This window comes from Plectropomus leopardus, chromosome 5 (genome assembly GCF_026936395.1).
Source record: "Plectropomus leopardus strain MGB_pleo_1.0 chromosome 5, ASM2693639v1, whole genome shotgun sequence".
Taxonomy (NCBI): domain Eukaryota; kingdom Metazoa; phylum Chordata; class Actinopteri; order Perciformes; family Serranidae; genus Plectropomus; species Plectropomus leopardus.
The window spans coordinates 35,403,700-35,428,226 of NC_142180.1; the positions used below are offsets into that span (position 1 = coordinate 35,403,700).

The 24,527-nt window shown below is 39.5% G+C and overlaps 2 protein-coding genes across 4 annotated transcripts in view; both read right to left on the bottom strand.

Annotated features, from left to right (window-relative positions):
• On the bottom strand, positions 1–12,367 carry amotl2a (angiomotin like 2a). The gene is made up of 11 exons (XM_042514282.2): positions 12,228–12,367; positions 10,695–11,479; positions 10,431–10,575; positions 8,771–8,915; positions 8,585–8,677; positions 5,724–6,019; positions 4,478–4,668; positions 4,275–4,376; positions 4,024–4,181; positions 3,276–3,455; positions 1–2,647 (listed from the first exon to the last, which is right to left on the bottom strand). The coding sequence occupies exons 2-11, from the start codon at positions 11,405–11,407 to the stop codon at positions 2,571–2,573; spliced, it is 2,100 nt and encodes a 699-aa protein (XP_042370216.1). The 5' UTR covers positions 11,408–11,479; positions 12,228–12,367; the 3' UTR covers positions 1–2,570.
• Positions 12,327–24,527, bottom strand: part of cep63 (centrosomal protein 63) — a 38,981-nt gene continuing 26,780 nt past the window's right edge. For 2 of the 3 annotated variants that reach the window (XM_088078089.1, XM_088078088.1), the window contains 2 exons: positions 20,402–20,467; positions 12,327–12,462 (listed from right to left, as the gene is read on the bottom strand). In XM_088078089.1, the coding sequence (XP_087934215.1) occupies positions 20,409–20,467 (59 nt within the window). In that variant the 3' untranslated portion in view covers positions 12,327–12,462; positions 20,402–20,408. Of the gene's footprint in view, positions 12,463–19,239; positions 19,258–20,401; positions 20,468–24,527 lie in introns of those variants that run through there. The other variant, XM_088078087.1, reaches the window with a different exon arrangement.

The following is a 24,527-nucleotide window of genomic DNA, read 5'->3' on the forward strand; positions in this document are numbered from 1 at the left end:
TTTTATCAGACATATATTAAGAATTTTAATCTATTATAGTGAAATGTTAAGGCATACATACAAATGTTTCCTTTACAAAAGTTCACAGCAACATCACAATGGGTCAACCAGCTGAAGCAAGGCACCATAACAGAACCTTTTGTATTCGTCATGGGTTATAACTTAAAAGGAGAGTACGTCTTTGGCACCAGAAAACAAAACGTATATAAATGAAAAAAAAAACAAATACAAAATATATTAACTTTTCTCACTTCAAATTGCCATTCATGTAAACACATTCCAAAAAAAGGTGAAGGGTGTTAACTGACGGACACACTGCGCTGACCAGCAAACGCACTGTGACAGGAAATATAGTGACAAAGCTTGAAGGGGAAAACCAGTCGAATGTGTGATTTCCCCCGCCATTTGTGGGACTTTAAACAATATTCTTGTTCATAACATCACAATGACGATTCAAAACTCAGCGGCACTCCCCTCTAAAAGAGAACAAATGTGAGCGGTGGCACATTCCAGTTAAATAAAACCAGTCCTGAAGAACAGGAGTCTACATTCAGTGGTGTTCAGTGATCCTACACTATGCAGGGAGAAATAAATAGAAGATCCAAGCTGAAGACGTCGTCCGCTCAGAAATGTGAGCAATGGGGGGAAACACAGCCGAATATAACACAGTGATGCGGACAACAAATAGAGTAGCAAATGCCGGCCAATTATAGTTGACTCTTTCTGAGCTCGCCGTAGAACCAGCTACCAGACGAAATAACCAGCCGCAGGAAGAGAATCATGTGGAGAATGCGTGCCATTTTAACAAGGGCGAGGGGTCAGACTTTAGATAGCCTTTTTCTTTAACGGGAGCATTCCCTCAGCGGGGGGAATGTGAGAAGATTAGCCCCAGCGTGTCAGCGGAGCGGAGCGAAATGCTGGGCAGTCGCCACCGGAGGCCCCGAACATTAACCCGGGATCTGGAAAATTAGACCCCCCTGTGAAACACTGTCAATCGTTGTGGGATTTTTTTTAAGAGAAGCGAGCAGACGTTTTGAAAATCCCCTGCTGAGCTGAGAGCACGGCCTCGAATGTATTTTAAAGAGAGGAGCAACTGTTAATTTAGGTTCTGTTGAACAGAGTAATCCCCAAACATGGCATGAAGACATACAGGATGCTTACATTATAAATATTCCCATTACTTTTAGAGGGTGCAGTAATAGGCTCGCTACTGGACAATCAAAATAGAAAAGAAGGATTGCGCGCTTAAAGGGATAGTTCAGATCTTTTTTAAATGGGGTTATATGAGTTATTTATCCATAGTCGGTGTATTACATACAGTAGATGGCGGTCAGCCACCCCAAGTTTGGAGAAGCAAAATACGGCTGTGGACAGATCAGCAAAAAAATGTATTTTAGGCACCTAAAAAATAAAAAAAATCACTACCAGTTTAAGTGTATGCTATACTGAATGTATTTTCAGTGTTTTACTTTTCTGTTGGACAGTGATTTCCAGTGAGAAAATCAAGCTTTTTTATTGCTCTCTTCAAAACAAGACTCCATTGAGAAAAACAATAATTTAACACTGCAAAAAACAGGAGTTGCTAATCTCCTGCTGCCTCGATAGGTTCTTTTATTAGTGTTATTGTGTGATTTTGGCATTCAAAAGGTTTAGTTCAGATTCACAAAGTCACGCAATAACACAAACTAACTTACTCACTGAAGCGGCAGTAAACTGGCAGCTCTTGTGTTCATCGAGCTAAAATTACTGTTTTTCTCAATGGGGTCTGGTGGTTTTGACAAGAGCAAGCTTAGCAGCTTCCCTGTTGGAAAAAGGTGTCTGATTGAAAGGTTAAACAGTAAAAATACTTTCAATATTGCGTACACTTAAACTGATGTTATGTTTTTATGTGGGATTTTTTTTTAAACGGCTAAAATGTGTTTTATTGCTGACCATCGTCCACAGCAGTGCATTGCTTAGCTTCCGTATCGGACTCCAGTCTGCTTCTCCAAAGCAGACTGGGGGGATGCAGACTGACATCTACTGCATGTGACACACACACACACACACACACACAGACACAGACACACACACTATGGATATATGGATAAATACTTATACTTACAGCCCCACTTAAACAAATCAGAATTATACCGTTAAACCAGAAAAGTGAGTATAACTGTGTATAATTTAAGAGGAGTGGAGTAAGGCGAGTTGTTTTTCTCACCTCTCAAACATAAAAGTAACATCAAAATATGAGCAGCATTTACAAATATAAATACAATACATAACTCAATACATAACATGCACAACATATACACAATCAGCAGCCTCGCTCATTTCACAGCGCAGAATGTGTCCAGGTACCTTGGAAATTTCTGCGGCAAATTTCAGAGTCTGTGCAGCAGAGGGAGAGCTCAGCTCTCCTCTGCAAACGGCGCCGCATTCTGTACTCTGCGTGTTGATGTACGTCGGACGATCAGTCTCTCTGTGTTTGTGGTCAGACGTAGATGAGGGACTTAAACACCTCGGCCAAATGTCTCTGTCATCTTGTGCTGTCACTGTTCAGTCACGTGAGCTGCAGTGAGCACTCAAATGAGGATTTCAACCACCTCTGCGTCGGATCTGTTGATGCTCTTGAATGTCTTGGGTGGATCCTCCGAGGTGTCTGAAAGATAAAAGTAGCAGATTAGAGAAGAAGTTTGGTATGCTGAAGCTTATACAATGTAATGCTGGCTATGTAAAGCTACACATGAGCTTGTGTAATTTAAAGTTAGGATCAGTCTGTCTTGATCCAGGGTCTGTGTACATTTTAAATATCAAGATTCATACATATTTTTACCAACAAATCTCTTAAGACCATAAATTCTCTGAAATGACCATCAGTACTCCTCCTGTTTTTTTTATTACTATGTAACACATTTTTAAAGTGCAAATAAATATTAAATATTCTATTCTTTAATTTTTTTTCTTTAAAATCTTTTGGCAATTTTTAAAGAAGAAATTTGGCAATTTATTTTTTCTTTTAAAGAGCTTGGCCATTATTTTTTTCTTTAAAAATGCCTTGCTTTTTTTTTATTTTAAAGTCAACTTCTGGCATTTGTTTTCTTAAAATTCACCAAAATTACATTATTTTCATTTCTCAATTTTTTTCCATGATCTTTCCAGGTTTTTTTCATGACTGCACAAACCCTAACTACTGGTCAAACAGACTATATATCAAAAAGCTGACTGCTTAAATTAAAAAAAAGAAAATTATTTGTGTGGTTAAATGTTTAACAAAACAATAAACCCACCAGTTGCAGCTGCTGAGATCTCCTCAGACATTTTCTCAGACTCTGCTGGGAGCTCAGGCTCCTGCGGGGCCTCGTCACTTTGGGTGCTGCAGTCCCGGCTCGGGCCCCTGGGCCCCACCCGGGGTTGGGGTTGCAGCGCAGCAGCAGCAGCACCTGTCTGGTCATCTGAGAGGCTCTTTCCTACAAATGCAGACAAAGAGAGGCGGCTGCTTAATTACCCGCTTGCATCCACATTTACACACTCCAGAACATCTGCCCCGCCGAGTTCTTCCCATGACTATTCTGGATCGGGCTATTCTGGAGCGAGAGATGATATGCATTCCAGTTTAAAAACACGTTGTCCGTTTGAGGGGCATGAAAGGGTTGTCTCCTACTCAATACTTTTTTTTAGGAAGTGCACATTCTGTCTGGCGACACTGACCAGTCTGCCAGTTGTCGCACGATAGCATGTGTTATTAAAGGCTGAGTTTGGTGTTCTTAATCTTGGACCCTATTTTCTCATGTTTTGAAAGAAACCAAACAATTTGCTGTGGGTTCAAAGGTTTAAATTGTTTCAATGTGTTGTCGATCCAGATATCAAAGGGTTAAACTGCAGTCCCTTTTTCAAAAAATGCTGCTTCCATTTGTCACTTAAAACACAAAATCTTAGGAAAAAGTGTCCAAAAAAAGGTTGAAAAATACAAAACTAACCCTTTAAAGATTCAAAATTCCTGTTTGTCGTATGAAGTGTAGGACATCCTGTACTCACCTTTAGTCTCAGTGCTGCTCACAGTGTTGATGGAGGGGACGGACCGGGCCAGACGAAGCCCCTGTTTCTCCAGCTTGCCCTGCTCCCATCTGGAGCGCTGCTGGATGACTTTGATCACAGCATCTTTCTCCAGGAGCTGAGCGTGAAGTGCTCGGATCCTAAACACGCGAACGACACCGTTTAATCACAAACCCAAACAAAAGAAGCAGGCATGAGCTGGTATCTAAACGAGGACGTGGACCGATGTGTACCTGTTCTCCATCTCCTGATGTCTGTGACTCGCCAAAGGCAGGTCTTCATTAAAACTGTTGTTTGGTGAATGTCGAGGTGAGTGATTTATGATGGTTGTATCTCTGCGAAGAAAACACAATGTTAAAAATCTTACATAAACTTCAATACATCTTATTGTATTTTTGCTATATTATGCTATAACGCTGTATATGTTGTGTCGTACCTCTGGGCCGCAGCAGTGGCAGCTGCATCCATTGCAAACTGCCTCATGGTGCTCTCCTCCAGATATTTTTGCTCCCACTTGGTGATGTCGGCCTCCAGAGCCAGAATACGCTCCTCTCTCTCCCTCAGCTGCTGCTGCAGCGTGCAGGAGCTCAGCTCTGAAGCCGTCGAGTCCGCTGCCTGTTTCTGAGACTGACATAATAGACAGTTGTTAACATTTGTCACTTTTATTTTTTCAAATAAATTCTTTATTTTTGTTGCAGCAAGTGTAAAAACATAATAAAAACACATTAAGCACAAACAACATGACACAGAAAGATAAAACAGTTGACATTAATCTGTGCACAGGGTGACCTGCACCTGTGCACATTCAAGCTCCACAGAAGCAGATTAATTGACATCCACCATAACAATTCAGTGGGCGTTAAATATGACAACATCTCTTAATAATATGAACCATTTCCAATGTAGTATACATAACCATGTGCAGGTCATGACAGGCAAAATAATGCAGCATCAGGACCATTAAGGCCGATGCTGCAATATAGCTCACAAGTACAATATGTATAGCTACTGTCACCTAATCATTGTCATCAACGTAATGCTCGAATTAGCATATATTTATACTCACATTTTGCATCTTCTGTCTTCTTATTTTATGATTACTGTTTATTTTTCTTTTGTTATATTGCATTTTGAGTTTCTTGTGTTTGCTTTGTCCGTCAAATCTCTTTGTAAGCTTTTTAAAGGTGCTTAAAAGTTATTATGATGAAGCTTTAAAAAAAAACCCCAAACATCATTAATTTAAATAAATAGTTTGACATTTAGGAAAATATGCATTGTCGCTTTATTGATGAGTTACATGAAACAACTCTCAAATCTGTACACCAAATTTGTAGCTGCAGCCGGTTAGCTTAGCTTAGCATAAACACAGAAAATAAGGGGAAACTGCTAGCCTAGCTGTGTCTACAGACAAAAAAAAAATCTTATTTTAATCTAATCTGCATGGAATAAATAAACAAAATATATCATGCAACTACATGTCCTTTAAAGGTGCTGGTTGGTAACTTTTTCACTTTTGAACAAAATCAGGCTAGCCGCCCCCCCCTGCTTCCAGCATCTATGCTAAGCTAGGCTAATCACCACCTGGCTCCTGCTTCATATTTAGCACACAGACCTGAGAGTGATATCAATCTTTTATCTAACATCTAACAATAACCACGTGTGTAACGACTTCCTGTCCTCACCTGTTGCGCCCTGAGGCTTTTCAGTTCCTGCTCCAGCCGCGTGCGCAGCCGCAGCTCGAGCGTCTCCCTCTTCTCGCACGCCGCCTGCAGCTGAGCCAGCGCGCTCTGCAGCCGCTCCACTTTCTCCACGTACGCTCTCTTTCTGTGCAGTTCCTCCTCCAGCTGACGGTTGCGGGCCTGCGCCGAGGCCAGAGCCTGCTCGAGCAGCTCCCGTCTCCGCTGGCACTCCTCGCCGGAGATGCGCAAGTGCTGAATCTGCTTCTCCAGCTGTTCGCGCTCTCGCTGCTGCTCTTCATCTAAGTTACAAAAAAAAAATGGAGAAAAATAGGTGAATGGTGGTAAAAGAAAGAAGTCACATGATTCTTGAATATATGAAGTTTGGAGGTTATTGTCGCTTATATACCGGGACAAAAGCCAGCTCCTCCAGGATGTTCAGGAAGTTCAATCAATCTCTGAATTCTGAGCGATCTTGCATTTTTTTCATTCCCCTTAACTTTTCTGCATATTCAAGTAAAAATTGTAGCTTCCCGTGAGTTTCATCAGTTGTGAGTTGTGTCTAGTTTAGTTTTTCTTTCTCACTGGAACATGTTGCCTTAGATTTTTAATGAATAAAGAAAAGAAAGTGCAACTTTTTCTTCAATTTCCACGTTCCCGCATTTTCTTTACAAAAACAACCAAAAAACCCCCCAAAAAACTCCTAAACCAACAAACTCTTACTGTAGCATAAATCGTAAACATAGAGAAGTATAGTTTTTTTCTTACTGGAACATGTTGGCTTTGATTTTTAAGGAATTTAAAAAAAGAAATCGCAACTTTTTCTGCAATTTCAACACGCACCTGCAATTTCTTTGCAAAACAACAACAAAAAAACCAACCATACAAAAACCCTCAACAAACAAAAAACAAAAACATATAAACATGCTGCAACATGCATTGCAGAGTTTTAAAAAAGCTCCTATGAATCAGTATTTTTGGCTGCAACAATCCCAAAAACGCATGTGAAATCCTGAAGGGACTTCAGCCTCGTAGAAAAGGTCAAACGAATGCTAAAGAGGGTTATGCTGTTTATTAAGACTCTTCAGTGGTCATTGATGGGTCAGTGAGGCGGCTACGTAAACCCCGTGAGTAACATTTTGAATGGAATCTGACCCAACGAGACATTTACACTCAGCCATCAAGGCACGAGGTTCACTGACAGACCATCTGACACCAAGTCCTCTAAAATGAGAGACTCTCAGAGTTACAGCCAATTTACTGTACTTTAAAACGTACAATCAACATAATAAAATGTCATTTGCTAATTAAAACTATACTCCACGTTTTAATGAAAACCTTTTAGAGAAGAAAGCCAGTTTCTCTGTTGTGCCACTTTCAAAAGGGGGTTGATTACACAACGCGAGTGCATGCCTGCGGAGGGAATGCAGACTTCCTCTTATCCACTTACGCACACAGGCATAGCTTTGTACTGGGAAAAGCTCTGGAATGCTTCAAGGGACGTGAAGTAAACAAGCAGCTCAAAATATAATTCAAGTGGGTCCTTGTAACAAAGAAAACATACACGACACATCCCAGTATTGTGATTTAAATGCGGACTTGCTCCTGTTGTTCAAAGATAACTGTTTCCAGGAAAAGCAGATGGATAAAAGATCTTGAAGTTACAGCTCGAGACAATTGCACGGCTGTTTGAAATGCCAAGAGGGGTGCAAGTCATTGCAGTTGGGTAATGTATAACAGAACAGAATGGCTGATTATGTAATGCAGCTTCGATCTGAGCTGTGCAGGTCTCTGCACATAAAGGAAAGCAAGTAAAGAAATATTCACAACTGGCCGATCGCAATTAAACCATGAGGTAAAGAAATGCCCAAACAAGGAGAGTGAGCTGGCCAGGGGTCATCCCGAGTTGGGCCTGGGCGCCCTGGAGTCCCAGACTTATTAGTTCCCCTTGAGGAGGAGGGTGATGCAAAACTGAACGAGGGGTGAGGAGGCAAGAGGAGGGGAAGGGGGAGGAAGGCATTCCTAATGCCGAGACAGCCTGAAATACCTATAAAAATTCCTGGAATCCAGGCCGCATTTACTACAGCTATGAAAAATAGCTGGCGTCTAAGTGTCAACTCTACGCAGCAGAGATAGAGCCGTTTGTGTCCTGACATGTGGAGCCACAGCTTTTATAACGCACCAACCGCACTGAAGGAGGAAACCAATCCCTGCTGAACTATGTTCCTGCCATTGTTGACTGCCTCACAGGGCACTGAGATTTGTCCAATCAGATAAAAAGACTTCCTAATCTTTTTTATCAGACAGTTTGGCCTGATCCCAGTTCATATTTTGATCCTTACCATTCATTTTTGAGGGTCCCTTAACAGAGTTACAAGGGGTATTAGTTCAAATCTTGACCTATTTAATGAGAAAACCCTTCAAAACCCAGATATGTCACCAATATTGTCATTGTCATGAGGTTTAAATTAACAGACATGTCTATGGCAATAACAGTATTATCTGATGGACACTCGCAATTTCATTCTGGACTTAAATTTTGTGCTATCAATCAATCAGTCATACAAAACATCAAATAAATGTTGTTTGCGACCCATGCTCCTACCCTGCTGTCTGCACTGATATTAAAAGTTTAAACAAGTGCTGCAATGTTGCTGCTGGACTTAAGTTGACTTTTCGGTATCATGCAAATGAAGATTTTATTAAAAATAAAAGGGCCATGTAGCCCCAACACTTCGTTCTATCGCTCTATCCCACCAAGAATAGGAGACCCCAAACCTCAAAGTGAAAGCGCAAAGTGGAGGGGTAAAGGCTAAGTGTTATGTTAAGCATTTCTCTGATAAACACTGACGTGGACATGAACTTACTTTGCTCCAGCAGTTTGACAAAGACGTGCTGTTTCTGGTCTGTACACTCGGCCTCCTTGGCTGCTCGCTGTTTGGTGGCTGAGTCAAGCTGATCTATATGAAAACAAGCAAAACATGCTGGTTACATAAAGTGGGTTACAGTTTAAAAAATAGCTGTGCATTACCGACACATGAACGTTTGCATACCTCTCAGGTCTCTGTTAAAGTCGTGCATCCTCTTAATCTCAGCCTCTAGTTTATTCCTCATTGTTTTCTCCAGAGTTTCCCGCTTGGCCGAGCCTTTCATCAGAGTCTCATAAGCTTCGGATATCCTCTGAATCTCCGACTCCAGCTGGGAAGAACATGTGAGAGAGGATGATCAGTCTCTGGGAGAGGCATTCATTGTCTGGATTGTGGTCGATGTTTCAGTTGTTGATATGAATGAGGCCAATTAGTCATCTCTACAAATGCATTCCTTTCGTCCTTGTACCGCCCCCACGGGCAAATGGCTTTCTGACACTATGCGCAACTGAAAAGTGGGAACATTCCTGAGTGAGCACTTGTGAGTCCCAGGTGTCGAGGCATTTATCTCCTTTCACGGCGATATGCCAGCGTGTTTGGAAGACAATGGGGGAGTGATGTGTCGTTGGCGTTCCTGAGGCTGCAGGGAGGAGAAAACTCTCAACACCTGAAGACCCTGACGCGCCAAACTGACATCAAAGAGTACAGTAGCGGTGACGAACGTTGACTGTTGGGTTGCCTCACATCATTTATCCAGAAAAGTTGCACTACAGCCAACTATCGTGAACATTCTGCGTCTCTGTGAGAGTAAATAACCCCTCTCTATCGGGTGATGGTAGTCTGTATTCACCATTAAAACAGGAATACTACAACATCAACAGGATGGATTCAAGACACTCGTTAGCCAGTTAACACATTAACAACAAACCCTGATACTCAAAGAACAAGTGATATTTACTGTGCACTCACAAGCAATTACACAAACACTTAAAAACCTTTTCTGCTACAGAGCTCAATGGAAAATTGTTTTAATCTCTTGAGTTTGCAGTGTGTCCCTTTTGCACTGGGAAGTTGGAATTTCGGAGTTGCTGGTTGTAGTGAAAACTATAGTAATATTTTGGGTTTTTCTGGCACTCCAATCTTATTTGTTTTCCATTAAAACACTCGATCTGTCCAACTTCCACATGTATACATGATGCTACAGCGTTTATAGGTGCAAAATAAAGCACGGTTGTTTGTTAACAACTATCACTGGCTAACCTCGCTAGAATATTATGGCTGCCAAAACTTAGTGTCAAATCACACCGGTCAAATCAGGTGTGAAATCATTACAAACTTCAACATCCGAGGTAAAAACATCATCAACATGCTCAAACGGCTAAAAAAACGCCAACAAGGGCCATCAATGCAGGACACACAACAAAAACTAGGGCAACAGACACTAACTGATGACCAACAATGAGTATGTTTACATGGATATGAATAACCCGTTTATGATCAGGTTTTTGGAGCATCCCGTCTTTGAGCATGTTAACATCATATTGTGTTTATATGAAAGGTGAAATCTGGATGTACGGCGGCGATATAAATAACCTGATTTCTCTTGCGAAAACACAATATTCTGAATATGAGCATTACATGTGTGAGCCACTGGTGTGTCATGGCCAAGAGCAGATTTTTGAAAAGTCATTAAAGTAAACATGTTATTGCTACATAAACTGAACCAACCACTGGGATCTCTCTCCACACAGACTCTCACCTTGACATCTATTGGCAGGAAGCTTTTGTTTTACAATTTCGACACCTTCTCTGAGCCAACAATCATCGCACCACCTTGTTCTCTCACCTTCTGCAGCCTGGCGGCCTTCTCCATGTAGACCTCCAGCTCCTTTCTGAGCCGCTCATTCTCCCGCATCAACCCCTCGGTCTGAGCTGAGTTATTGTTTGGGGCTGTGGTGATGCTGCTGTGAGCCGCCTGAGACTGAACAGACCTGCAGAAGAAGGGAGACATATGGTAATATATTACAACATAAAAACACCATGGAAAACTTTGTCCGAAGCTACATTTTATCTGACATCCAAACTGTTGTTGTGTATTTGCTGCGCTCACCTGTGATGCTGTGAGTAGAAGGGGGGAGGAGGGTCTCTGTAGTACTGTCCGTGCTCCTGCGAGTGGCTGAGCATGTATCCAGGATGTCTGGTGAACAGAGGGTAGTCCGGGGGCGGCCCGCGCTGCTCCACATGTTGGGCTGCTTGCCTCTCAGCTGCCGCAGTAACATTATTATACAGCTGTGGATAGCTGTGTGACGAGCTCATAGCCAGACTGTCTCTGAGTCCGTTTCTGTCCAGAGAAAGCTGCATGAGCCTCTCACTGAGGGAGCGAGCGTGCTCCCTTTTCAAGTCCCACTGCCCCTCACTGTGACTCCCCATTATGTCCATGCTGGGTGCATCCTGCCCTGCCTGCCCCTTCTGGGAGATCAGGTACTGGGAGTGGGCTTTCGCCTCCTCATAGGTGGGCAGCTCCTCTCCATGGAGCTGGTACAGGTGACACACCTGGCTCTCAGAGTGCACACAGTCCCCCTGGTGCTCCTGGCCCTGAGGCTCCTGTCTTGTTGACATCGGGATGTACTGGGTCTCCTCCTGAGTCAGGCTCTCCAGAGAGGAGCGAGGGCTGCCGGTGCCGCCGCCGCTGCTGCTGCCTCCGCGCAGAGCCTGCTGCTGGATGGCCAGGAGTGTGCGAGTGTCGGTTAGATTCCCGTAGCGGAGCTGCTCTTGGATGAGACGGTGCAGGACCGTTCCAGATGAGCCTTCAGCGGTTCTCATGTCAGTCAGAGGGAAATGAGTGAAAAGAAAACAGCCTCGAGGTGGCAGCTGGGTTCTTCACAAATCACAAATCTGAAGGAGAGATGAAAACCATGATCAGCACTGCATTAAACGCATGTTAAATTCAGTCTCATCAGCTCTGTATTTTATTACTTTGTCATCATCAAAACTATTTCTAACTGTAGTATTTCAGTTGCAGAAGCCAACATTCTTCTCAATTAATTTACGACTCTGCTATTGCACAATGTCTTTCACTGTTAGTGCATGAGCTATTGCTGGAAATACCCCTGACGGTGATGCCAGTGCAGATCCAGTTTTATTGCCAAGACAGTTTAAAGCACAAGTTTCCAAAGCCACAATGAAGTGTGATACAGTTACTATAAACATTACACACTTCCCACAACAACAAATAGACTTTTTCCTCAAATTTGACAAAACTACTATGATGTATAGCCCAAAACCATGAACCCACAGGAAACCTCAAATGCCTATTTTTAAAATATCCTGTTCTTTTAAAAGCCCCTCAAGATGATAAATATGATAAAAATCATCTTGAGAGGCTTTAAATCAACCAGAAAAACAACTTTGTGATATTGATTTAGTTTCAAATTCTTGGATATCTATGAAAATCCGGATCCACTTCAGCGCATGTGGTGTCCTTAACTACAATAACTAAATAAATTAGGCTTTTCCAACTTGAAAACTCACATAATACGTCCATCAGTCAATACTGCGCCACGCACAAAATCCGTGCCAATGAGACTTGTAGCTAAAGAATCCAAACACAATCAAATCCAGCAAAAGCAAAATGAAAACTTACCAAAATTAGAGTCTCATCACAGTCCACACGGTAAAGTGCTGGTTTAATCTCTCAGTATGTTGCGCTCAATTCAGAAATGTCCACAAGTGTCCTCCGGTTTTGCTCCATGTAACGTGTGTGCGCACCGGCGGGCAGCAGCAGACTGAGCGGAGCGGCGCGGAGCTGCACGAATAAATAACTGAGGGCCAATTGTTCGCTGCGGCTGGAATGACTGGAATGTAAAGGCTCCAAGTCCCTGTGGGATCAAAAGCAGAGCACAGGGGAGGAGGAGGAGGAGGAGGAGCAGCAGGAGGAGAGGAGAGGGTGAGGGGGGTGAGAGGAGGAGGAGGAGGAGGAGGGCGCATAAATTGGATTCAGAGCAGCAGCACTCCATCTCAGCTGGCTGCTTGTATCATGTAAAACAGTTTGTTGTTGTTTTGTGGTTTGAGGAATTTAAAGTCCTGCTGCTCCGAAAGTTAAAGGAGGATTAACCCTTTGAAATCTCAGAAAACTGGCCTAATTTCTTTTTTTAAAAAAAGCAAGTAAGGCAACTAGCAACTTTACAAAAAATGACCTCAATGTTAGCAAGAAATTACTAAAAAAAAAAAAACATCTGAAAAAAAACCGAGTAAAAAATATACAGGGAAAAAGTACTCAATCTAGAAATAAGATCAATAATCTAATAAAAGAATACACACATTCCCACAGTCATGTAATTTTAAATCTAGAGTTATAATAAATAATGCAACAAGCAACTTTACAAGAAATAACCCCCTAATTAGCAAGAAATTACTAAAAAAAATCTTCTGGAAAAAAAAGAGTAAAACACATACAGGAAAAAAGTACTCAAATTAGAAATAAAAACAATAATATAATAAAAGACTATATACATTCCCGCAGTAACATAACTTTAAATATTGAGTTATAATAAATAAGGCAACTAGCAACTTTACAAAAAATGACCCCAATGTTAGCAAGAAATTACAAAAAAAAATCTGGAGGAAAAAAAGTCAAAAACATACAAGGAGAAAGTACTAAAATTAGAAATAAAAAAATAGTTCAATAAAATACTATATATGTTCCCACCGTAACATAATTTTAAATTCAGAGTTATAAGTAATAGTTTTCTGTACATTTTCCCAAGATTTTTTTTTAACTTTTTTTAAGCTAATTTTCTTGTCACCTTTTACTAATTACTTTCAGTTTGGGGGACAGCCATTACAAGTTGTTGATAACCTTTTTTGTTTTCTTTTTTTACCATGTTTTTTTTAAATTAAACTTGCTCAGGTTTCAGAATTGTTTTATTGCTTGTTAAAGGTGGTGGGATGCAGCACGGGAAAACTGATGCAGGACAAGCTTTAAACGGTTAAGTCCTGACAGGTTTTATGTGCAACACAGGAATGTTATTGTAACTGCAGGGGATAAAAAGATCATAAAATGTAGTAAAACATGACAACTTCAATGTCGTAAGTTCTTGATTGAAATAGGATTGTGATACAAAATAATATAATGAAATATAAGGATTTTACTTGTTTTTGTTAATTAATGAGATAATTTCAGACTTCTGAGAAAAAGATTTCATGAAAACAAAAATATATATTTTTTAAATTATTAGGTGATTTTCAGAATTCTGAAAGAGAGTTTGAATGGAGAAAAAAATCTGCTTACTTTTTGGGAATTGTTTTTTAATCTCCTTTTCCTGAATGAACAAGATTATTAATTAATTCATTCAGAAAAACAGAGTAGATTTTTTTTTCTCAATTGAATGCATTATGCTTCTGTATCTATGCTTCTGTATCTTTCAGTCTGTAAAACGTCAGAAAAAAGTGTAAAATACCCATCTCGTATTCCCAAAAGCTCCAGGTGATGTATTCAAACTCTTTGTTTTGTCCAACCCCCAAAAGTTATTTAATAAACAAAGAAAAACAGCAGATTCTCACATTTGCAAAGCTGAAAACAAAGAATGATTAACATTTTTGTTTGATGAATATCCCAAATGAGACTAGATTTTCAACATTGTTGGGGACTATTATTCTGTTGTTTGACAAATCGAATACTTGATGAATAATTTGCACCAAAAATGATAAACAGATGTGATATTGAACTGAGACCAAGTGAGATTTTATCTGCTTTACATGACAGAAACTACACAACTCTGTAAGATATGTTATTGTAACGGCTACAGTATAAAAAAGTGCTGTCATATAATTGAGACATGGATTAATCATTATTTCTTGAGCAGCCTTTTGTTTGCATGTGCCTGGTAAATATTTAAGCCGTGGCCCGTGCCAGTTAATTGCAGAGTGTGTGTCTGTGTGTGGACACGGAGGGAGAGGGGCGGGTGTGAGGCACGCTGCCTGCCAGCTGTCCGTGGACTAAAATCCCCTTCCCCTCCTTTAATAAGAGCTCTGAGAGATGCATTGTTCTCCCCCAAAAAGCAGACATGACGGGGGCAGCCCTGCCATCTGCTGTTCTCCCCTCCACCACTAGCTATACGCTGCATTCACACTCACACTCACACTCACACACACACACACACACACACACACACACACACACACACACACACACACACACACGTATGTGGATGGAGACCCTGGATCAGCTGGCAGTGGGGGTTGGGTATTGGATAGTAATGTCATTGATTGCAGCCTTTTTTTTTGCATGAAAGGGATCATGCTGACGTTGGTGGAGGTTGTTGAGTGTAAACAAGTCTCCTCTTGTGGAGTCTGTCAGCAGAAAAACTGCAGGTTACTTTATCTCTCAGGCAAACGTCCACCTGCTCATTTGCATGGCAGTTGAAGTCCAACGTTTGCTAAAGAACGCTGCTGATTACACAGACGACTGATAAGAATCGACGGGTTTTTGTCATTTCATGATTCCTCTGGGTCAACAAGATAAGAAAGAGGTTTAAAACACCTCGCACTGTGTTGCTGCAGTTTGTACCATTTAGCTATTAGTTTTTGGGAAATATTTTCATTCACTTTCTCGCCGAAAAGGAGTTTCACCTCTAACCCTCAGTTTAATTCAGTACATTCGGCGTATTCGTTGAGTTGGTCGTGACAGCAGCAAAAACTTTATTTTGTTCAAATGGATTACTGAGGACCCTCCCAGTCACTCACAATGGGTTAATGAACTCAACTGCTACCTGCCCTTAGAAAAGATTACGTTTAATGTAAGATGTACACCACAGAGATTTTTTAAAAAACATGGCAAGCCTGGATTTACTTTCTACTACTTTCACATAAAAATGGACAAATGTATACTGCACCTACACATTTTTATTTTATTTTATTTTATATTTCCTGTTCTTTTGTTATATTTTATTTTACCTATTTATTTTTATGTGTCAATTTTTTGTTAATTTGTCTATTTATTTTTAAATGTGTAGTTATTGAATTAATCCCACTTTAATTCCTTTATTTTAATTGCAATTATTGTGCTGTTTGTAAAACCTGTAAAGTTTAATGAAAAACAAGATAAAATAAAGAAAGTTCAAAAAGAATCTTGATATCCTCTCACATCTGTCTGTTAATCTCTATAAACAGATATCTGCAAATTAATATGAATTTATGCTTTCATTGACTTTTAACCAACATCAGTACTAATCATAAATATCAAATAGTCATTGATTTTCGGAATATAAACCCTTTATATGCCAGGTTTTTGTTGTGATGCCACTATGTTTTTAGATGAAAGAAAACCAACAACATAAAAAATGAATTATTTTCAAGATACTACATACAGAATAGATTTTTTTGATGATCACAGCCTGAGATATGCCAAAAACACTGATTGTGACAGTGCACATTGTGGAAATAGAATGTACCTTTAAAAAAATGCTAAATGTGGTAAAAATGACAGCATCAGGTGGAAAATAATAAAAATGACAAATTACAAATTGGCTGTTGGAGTTTTTGAGTGATGTTTTTTGTAGGCCAACCCAGAAATTCACATCACCGATGGGATTTTTCCATTGTATTTTGGATTATTGCTGCTGAAAACAAGCTCTGTGGCAAACAAACGTTAATGACACACGTTTGTGCACAAGATAATCTTTACCGTTTTTGTTATTTCTGAAGCATAAACACAAACTAAACAGCTAATGTAAACTACACATCACGTCACCACCACAACGCAGCCGTAAGGTCGTGTTTTTGCGACAACCTCTGTCTTATTTAGCCACTTTTTTGCAAGTTAAATCTTCACGGGCCTACAAGTTGTGTATTTACTGACGTATCTGGTAGGAGTCGGCAGGTTGACTAGAAAAGGTAAAAACTGATGTACAGGGTGTCATTCTTGCATAATTTTCGATACTGCAGAAATATGTCAACTAAGTGTCATGTTTTGTTGATGGGAAACACAGCAGAGAAAATATGAATCACCTTAAACTTGCTGCTACATGTTGACACTCCACCCAGTGCCATCTGCAGCAGGTGTGTCGTCAAACGCCCGGATGTGTGACTGTGTCGTTTCATTGCCCGGAATTATAATCTGTATCTCATTTAGCTAGAACCTGCATAACAGTATTCAGGTGTGCTCATCACACCCACACTCGGCCTGTTACGTCAATATCAGAATCATTTCCTGCAGTGCTAAAAATACATTTCACACCAGAAATGAAAAGCAGAGAAGGAAAGAGGAGCTGTGGGGAGTTTTGATGGTTCATCTTTGGAGGAGGTAACCTGAACCACGGACGTGGGTTCAGGGGGGGATGAGTCGGTTTATGATGTAATTTGTTTGCAATTATGTGTACGTGTGCTGTTTGCTGTTTCCACTGAGGAATTGCATTGTAAAATCTGAAAAGTTGATTTAACTTAAAAAAATCTAAACATCTAGGAAACTAATTGCCTTGAAAAACACATAAATATTAGGAATATTAAGAAAAAAGAATGCTGATTAATCACGTTCAATGGTGTCCTTTCACCAGGTGCGTTACTGAAGGCCACAGTGACTTTGGACCATAAATTTCTGTACCACCAGAGTACTTCGAGCCTGAAATATCACCTCAGCTCTGGTAAAGACGTCTGTGTAAAACAGAAAAAAAACATATGCTGCCAATAAAGCTGATAGTGATTTGGGACCTGTTACTGGTGCGTCTTGGGCCGACTGGGTCGACACAATGCAGACTGAGATCTGGGAGCGGCTGACTTGTTATGTGAGGTGGGACAAGCTAGGCGCTTCAGCAGCTCCTTTTGTTTTCCTGCAAAGGAGGAAATGGCCGCATTCCTCACATTAACATGTCCATGGGGTCTAAACGAGCCTCCAGTCTGCTGCTTTACCGGGGATGAGATGGAGGGTAATCAGCTATCACTAACGTTTTTCTTTTCTTTAATCCTCTCAAACCTCAACAAATTGGCCTGATTCCTTTCAAAAACATGGAAACAGGGCGTCGAAAACAAAAAATGGACACAAATTGGCAAGAAATTGCTTAAGAATAAATAATTAAATACAAAGAAAGAAAAGTATCGAACAAAAACAAAGACAGTAACCACAAAAAATGATTCAAAATAAATAATTAAATACAAAGAAAGAAAAGTATCGAACAAAAACAAAGACAGTAACCACAAAAATGATTCAAAATAAATAATTAAATACAAAGAAAGAAAAGTATCGAACAAAAATAAAGACAGTAACCACAAAAAATGATTCAAAAACTACATATTTTCTTTTTCTGTAATTTTTTAAAATTCAATTAATTTGCTTTTTGTCAGTCTGTTCTTGTGCAATATTTCTTTATTTCCTTTTTAAACATGTTCAAAATAAATAAATCAAATCAAAAATCAAATTTTAAATACCTAATAAAGACAATTATAAATATAGTTTAATTAATTAGTAATTAATAATTAGTTTTTTTGACATTTTCTCCCAGTTCTTTTAAATATAATATTTGATAATCCCCCTCAGCCAATTTTCAAGTTCCTTGTCACCTTTCTTTTTTTTTTTTTTTTTGGAGTCTGTGAGAAATTTCTTTCCAAGACACTTATTGTATTTTTTCCCGTGTTTTTGAAAGAAATATAACCAATTTTCTCAGGTTTTGGAGGTTTGCATGCTAGTAAAAGGCGACATTGTTGATGCAGCTGTTAAAGGGTTAATGGGGAGGTTACAATAATGAGTAATACTGCTGTCCAAAAGATAAGCACAACCTTTGTGGAGAGCTATGATTAACTTATGGAAATAAACTGAGTTGAATATACAGAGGCAACTTAATTTGTTTTTTAAAAGTTTTTAAGTTTTTAAAATGTCAGCAGTAAGCAATTTTCTATTGGTCATAAAATCTAAAAACAAAATGCACAGATCGCCTGTGCGAGTAAAAGTCAGCTGGAAACTTAAGAGACATGTTGTGTTTGCTTCTTTTCAGACTACAAATTCTCAATCAGCAGCCATGTTTGAGGGCTGTGTAATAACTGGAGGTGAACAACACTTACACAAGTCTCACTTGTTGTAGGTCGACCAAGAAACGGTCCCTCGCACCTGGTGACACAAGAAATTCCTCACTCGGCCATAAAAGTAAACAAGTGGCAGTGAACCAGCGAGGAACTCTAAACAGGACTCCGCCTGTGGGTGATGCTGTTTACAGATAAGACAAGGACACATATTTTCATGACTGCCTTGTGGGCTCCTCGCTTCACTGGTTCGACTCTGTTCCACTTCAGCTCAGTCCAACTAAACTGAACTGGATTTGATTCAACGCATTCAATACAGGTCTGTTTCAGGTATACATTATTGTTTCTCATAGTAAAATATAACAATATGGTGACATTTTAGCATTCATGTAAAACAGTATTTTCAGCAGCTCAGGAAAATCAACCTACAAATTTATTTTAAATTAAAGCTGCAAGCAGCGATGAAAGGGCCCTTGCACCCCCACGTATGTCGGGGTACTTTTGGGACACACACTAAAGCGGTCGTTCATGACTGTGAAAGTCGGATAATGCACGCAGAGAGGTTGGACCCTAGAGTGACCTATTTCACATGGTGCAGTACTTCCAGTGGCAATTAGGTGGCAGTGAAGTGGACACAAATTCCACGTCCTCTTGGTGTACATCATCTGTAACCAAACCATGTAAATACCATGTAAATCCAATGATAATTGTCCCTCGAGGCTTACTTGCTGTTGCCAGTAGGTGGCGCTATTATGACTACAAATATTGTCATACTGATGTGTTCAGGGCGGGACCCTTATCAAACATATGAAGTTTCAGGCAGATCGGACAATGTACACCAAAGTTACAACTATGTCCTGTTTTATGGCGAAACAACAAAATGTTACGCCGCGCCACGGGAAAACGGTAAAAGTTTTGTGCAGACCTTTTCATCAGCAAGGGGTTGAGATTGAAAACGCCAAATTGAACTCAATCGGATTAATCCTGTAGGACAAGTTCGCAAAACTACGAAGTGCAAAATTGCCAAAAATCAACAGAAAATTCAAAATGGCCGACTACCTGTTGGGTTTGGAAGAGAAAAGCAGCTTTTTTGTGGGTCTGGGCATGATACATAAGTGTACCGATTTTTGTAAATGTAGGTTAAACTGGGCATTGGCTACATGTTAGGGGGCGATGTGGAGCCATTTTGCTACGGCCATTTCCAAAACCACCAAAATACAACATGTTTAGCCAGGCCGGATGAGCATATCACTTTTCGGGAGTTTTTGGGCATATCTAGGCCTCCAAAAATGTGATTAATTGGGGAGAAAAATAATATTTCCTGGCATTCCAAGAGGGTCCTTGCATATTCGGGCCCTAATCACGAATTTAAAGCAGCTTACAGGGAGTTTTTCACTGTTTGTTAAAGAGCCTCAGTTTAATACTGATGCTTTTATGTGACCTTCATAAGTAAACAAGTCCATCAAGAAGGAGATCGTCTGTTTCTAGTTATTTTTAATACTTGTCCCTGCATTAAATTCAAATCAGAACAAATGATTTACGACACAATGACCAGAGGAGCCTATGTCTACATGCAAAGTTTTGTCACAGTACTGCCATAACCAAATAAAAGGAAACAGAAGGAGATTTTTTTTCTGAATTGTGTGTTTGACACCATATTTTGTGTTTATGGCTGATACTGGTGCAGCAAAGAAAAAAAAACAGCCCAGAGAAGAACATGTTGGCATTATATGTTTCTGCATAACACAAATATGTCACATTGTACGTTTTATTTCCATGTTTCTAAAGTGACATAGTAAACAAGCTTACCTTGTGATCAGGAGGTGGAGGGGACGATGGGACACCGAGATGAGACGCCTGCCAAGCTGCAGACCACTGTTTGAGACCAACAAACAACAAAACAGGATGTTTTTAGTGACCCATTGCTGTTTTTTTCTCTAGGAATAATGCCATGCATATAGCTGTTTTATACTACGATATTGCTGCGCTTTCTGCTGGGAAAGTGCCTTGAAAAGCAGGTATTTTAAAGGTCATAACTAAGTGGTTTTTATGCCTAAAACTAACCATAAGTTGCAATTTGTCCATGACAACATCTGCGTCTGTGTACTGTAATTCCACTACCTTTTTTCATATATCACACCTTTAACATGCATTCAGACCTCATTATATATATCAAAAATGAGAAAAGCACGTGGTATTTGGGACAAGAGACGAGAGAAAACGTTTCACATTATAAGCACATTTGAGATCATGAGAATAAAGTGATGCTGCCTGCCACAGAGCTCTGTGAGCCTGTATACTTCATCATAATTCTGTTTCTGATGCAAGATATTCAAGAAGTTCTCTAGTACCATAATTACACTACTGAATTATACAGGATTTTTTGTTTTTTGGTAACAATTTATCTTAATTTACTATCTTAACAGTAAAGAAACAGTTAATTAATGGTTTATAACACACCATGAAGTAGTTGTAAGCAGATTTAAGGACTATAAATCCTCTTATGAACTGGTATCCATAACTGGTGTACAACAGTTAAAGCAAAGTAAACTGGTTTATCTAATGAGTCCAGTGCTGACATGTACGCCGTCGCTCAGAGGCTGCTGGCCATTTACCTTAGCCAGAGGTCAAAGGGCAACTGCCGTGGTGATAGTCATCTCTGCAGCTACATCAACATCCTGCCGTCTCATTTGCCTAAACAAATCAGTTTAAGATGCTCTCCTAACGACCACCTGGACATACATGTAAGCACATGTCACATCTCCAAACGGCTTTTGGTCTTCTACATCATTTTAACGGTTTCTGTCGAGAAGACGCTGAAACGAAAAAAATTCACTGAGTGATACTGGTTATATTCTGACTTAACCTCATGCTGTCTCACCTTTGTGTAAATATGTATTTATAGACAGACAAATGTGTAAAAAATGAAAAGAAAGATGTCGAATGTAATCTCCAAATTTTAACGATTCCAGGTGTAGAAAACAACCAAGGATGATTAAAGCTGCCTGTTAAATGGCTCCTCAATATTTTTCTGTCGCAAAATCGTCTTGACAGACAGGTATTTGGGGGCCGAAAGATGACTTCATTATCAATTGATTTATAAATAAAAAATACAGGAATAAATACAAAATCTATAAATAAATACAAGAGAAAGATAAATGTTTATAAAATACAGGAATAAAAAAAATAATCATAAATCTATAAATAAATACAGGAATAAAACTAAATGTATAAATAAGAACAAGAATAAATAAATATGAAAAAATTAAATAAAAAAATCTAAACTACAAACAGAAATAAATAACTGCTGCGATAAATACAAGAAAAAATGTCGAGATAAATCTGAAAACTATGTACAACTATGTTTTTTTTCCTGTATTTAAATATTTTTATTTACGAGGTCAAATGCCAAGCTTCTGAATTTATTTGTTTATTTTGTATTTCTTTATTTCCATATTTATAACAACTTTTATTTACTTATTTTTATACTTATATATATATATATATATATATATATATATATGTATGTATGTATATATTGTATATATATGTATATATTCTCTCATCTGCTGCATTAAACTTAAAATTAAAAAATTCAATTAAAAGTCTTCTAAACCTTAAAATAACCACATTATGTGACTTATCACTGCTTTAATGACACTAAAGACACTTAAGTTTGTGCTGTGTAAAGACAGCTGATGCCCAAACATTCCTCTCTGTCACTGTTGCAGAAACCTTTGGAAGGTGTCAAGCTCAATTTAGCCATTTCAGGAAAACAAGCGACTTGTGTTTGGTTCACAACACCATGGCTTGTGTCAACAGATAACACGAGAATTCCTCTGCATGCTTGAGTTATCTGTTTAAATGCTGCCGAATGTTTACTGAAAAATAACTGATCTGAAAGCAGGTTTGGGCTACAGGAAGTGGCATAAACACAGTTAAAATCAATGGAGGATTTTAACAAACACAGACGGCCTGGGAGCTATTATTTTAGATTTACTTTGGTAAACCTTGTCACTCCTGATGAAACATAACCTTCAAAATAAGGGTTTATTTTTGTTTAAGTGGAAAATGTGGAGTTGAAAAACCAGAAGAAAGTGTATGTCTTTGTACAGATATGCAACATTTCCACATTCATACATAAACATTTCTAAAGTTATTTAGTCTATGAGCTGACTTTGTTATTGGCAGGTGGAGGGGATGAGACAAAGAAACAAAAAAACTGGTTGTGATTTAGAGACTCATTGCAAAGTTTCTAGCTGCTTTTTAGCCACCAAACATGGTGACACTTCATCATTGTTTACCTTTCCAGCGATGATTACACTCCCAAAACCGAGTATTTTCCTAAACATAACCAAATAGTTTTTGTGCCTAAATATATCTATGCATTAAACACAGAACAAGCCTTTGATATTGCCTAGATAAGACTCGTAGCGGTTTTCCTTTACGCATATGAAGCCAGAGTCAACAGAAACACTGAACGGAGGTAATGTCACAATATTTGGCTCCATTGTAACTCGCAAAGTTCAGCAACAAAACATTTCATTGAAAAGCTTTAATTATAGTGGCTGAATCATTAAAAAAGGTAACACGTTTCGACCACTACAGGTCTTCATCAGGGCTTCAAAAACAAATGTCTTAAGCTTGACAGGTTTTCCCCGCATACATGACATGCTGACGTTATTAGCATCAGGTTATGATATTTTACATTGCATAAATTCACATAGAGGCTGGTGGTAGCTGCTATGCTCTGAGGGAAATGGAAAGCAATTTTTTCGTCTTTGCGACAGCAACGGCAAGAATAAAACCACCAGTTGAGAAGTTGTCTGTTTCCAGTTTTAACCACAGGATGGTATTTGGTAGAGTATCTCGTGGCTCCAGGCTGAGGGGGCAGATGTTTTGTGGAAACAAAGCAGAGCGCAGACTATCTCCTGCCCTCCAGCTCAGAGGCAGATGCACCTGTCAGCCCATATGGGCTTCTGCCACAAGAATGCAATGCGTGCTAAACAAAAAGCAGACCAAGCGTACCGTCAACAATTCAAATATATAAAAAGAGAGAGTCTACAAATATATAGTTACATTCTGCACAGACTAAATCCACCACCTGTTTTCTAACTGTGAGGACCTATTCAAGAGTAATCTTCCCTCCTCTCTGTCCACATTGTTGAAGCCATTATGTCGAGAGCAGGTGGAAGAACCATTTACTGTCACATCAGCTGCAGCTGTGAACAAATGTTCAGACTGTTTAACAGACCAGCAGTTGCTGCTCATCTCAAAAAAACTGCCATTTTAATCCGCGCCATCATTTGTGGATCTAAAAAGACAGTCACAACAAGTCTGAACAATGAATCTCAGGTTACACACAGAGGCTCGCCGGCCCCCCTCCCCGTGCACGCAGGCCTGGTGTTGTCCCCGTGGAAGCAGATGGCCGAGTAAAGCCATCGCTTCCAGGCCAGATAAAGATGTCTCCTTGGGCCGTTCTGAGTGCAGATCCCCCAATCTGCTCATCAGCCACTGGCTGAGATGGATGCCTCTGTTGCTGGAAGCCTAGAAACGGCCCCGTGTCGCTCAGAGAGAGCAGGTGGTGGACCTCTTTATCTCACTGCCCTGAAACTGGCAAGAAAGGGTTAAACACTGGGCTTTCCATTTAAAGCAGAAATAGATGGGAGGATACCGACAAAATAAAACAAATGTTTAATAATGTTAATGAATTATTTGTTGTCATTTTCAGTCTCACAAAGTTTTATTTATTGCATTTTATTTTTTTGTGTTTTTTATCATTATTATTTTGTCTGCAGTGTTTCAACTTTAATTTGTGCTATTTAAACAAAGTTGAAATTAAAATGTATGTGACATTTTACAGAAAAGTAGTTAACTCTTTAACATCTCGACTGACACCAGTTTGCCTGTGCTGTGTTCACGCCTTTAACATGCA

Excerpts from the sequence above, each read along its gene's own strand:
- amotl2a (XM_042514282.2), bottom strand. The coding sequence starts at position 11,407 with ATGAGAACCGCTGAAGGCTCATCTGGAACGGTCCTGCACCGTCTCATC. Across the intron at positions 10,576-10,694 it reads TTCTACTCACAGCATCACAG|GTCTGTTCAGTCTCAGGCGG; the intron begins GTGAGCGCAGCA and ends CTTCTTCTGCAG. Across the intron at positions 8,678-8,770 it reads CTTTAACAGAGACCTGAGAG|ATCAGCTTGACTCAGCCACC; the intron begins GTATGCAAACGT and ends GTTTTCATATAG.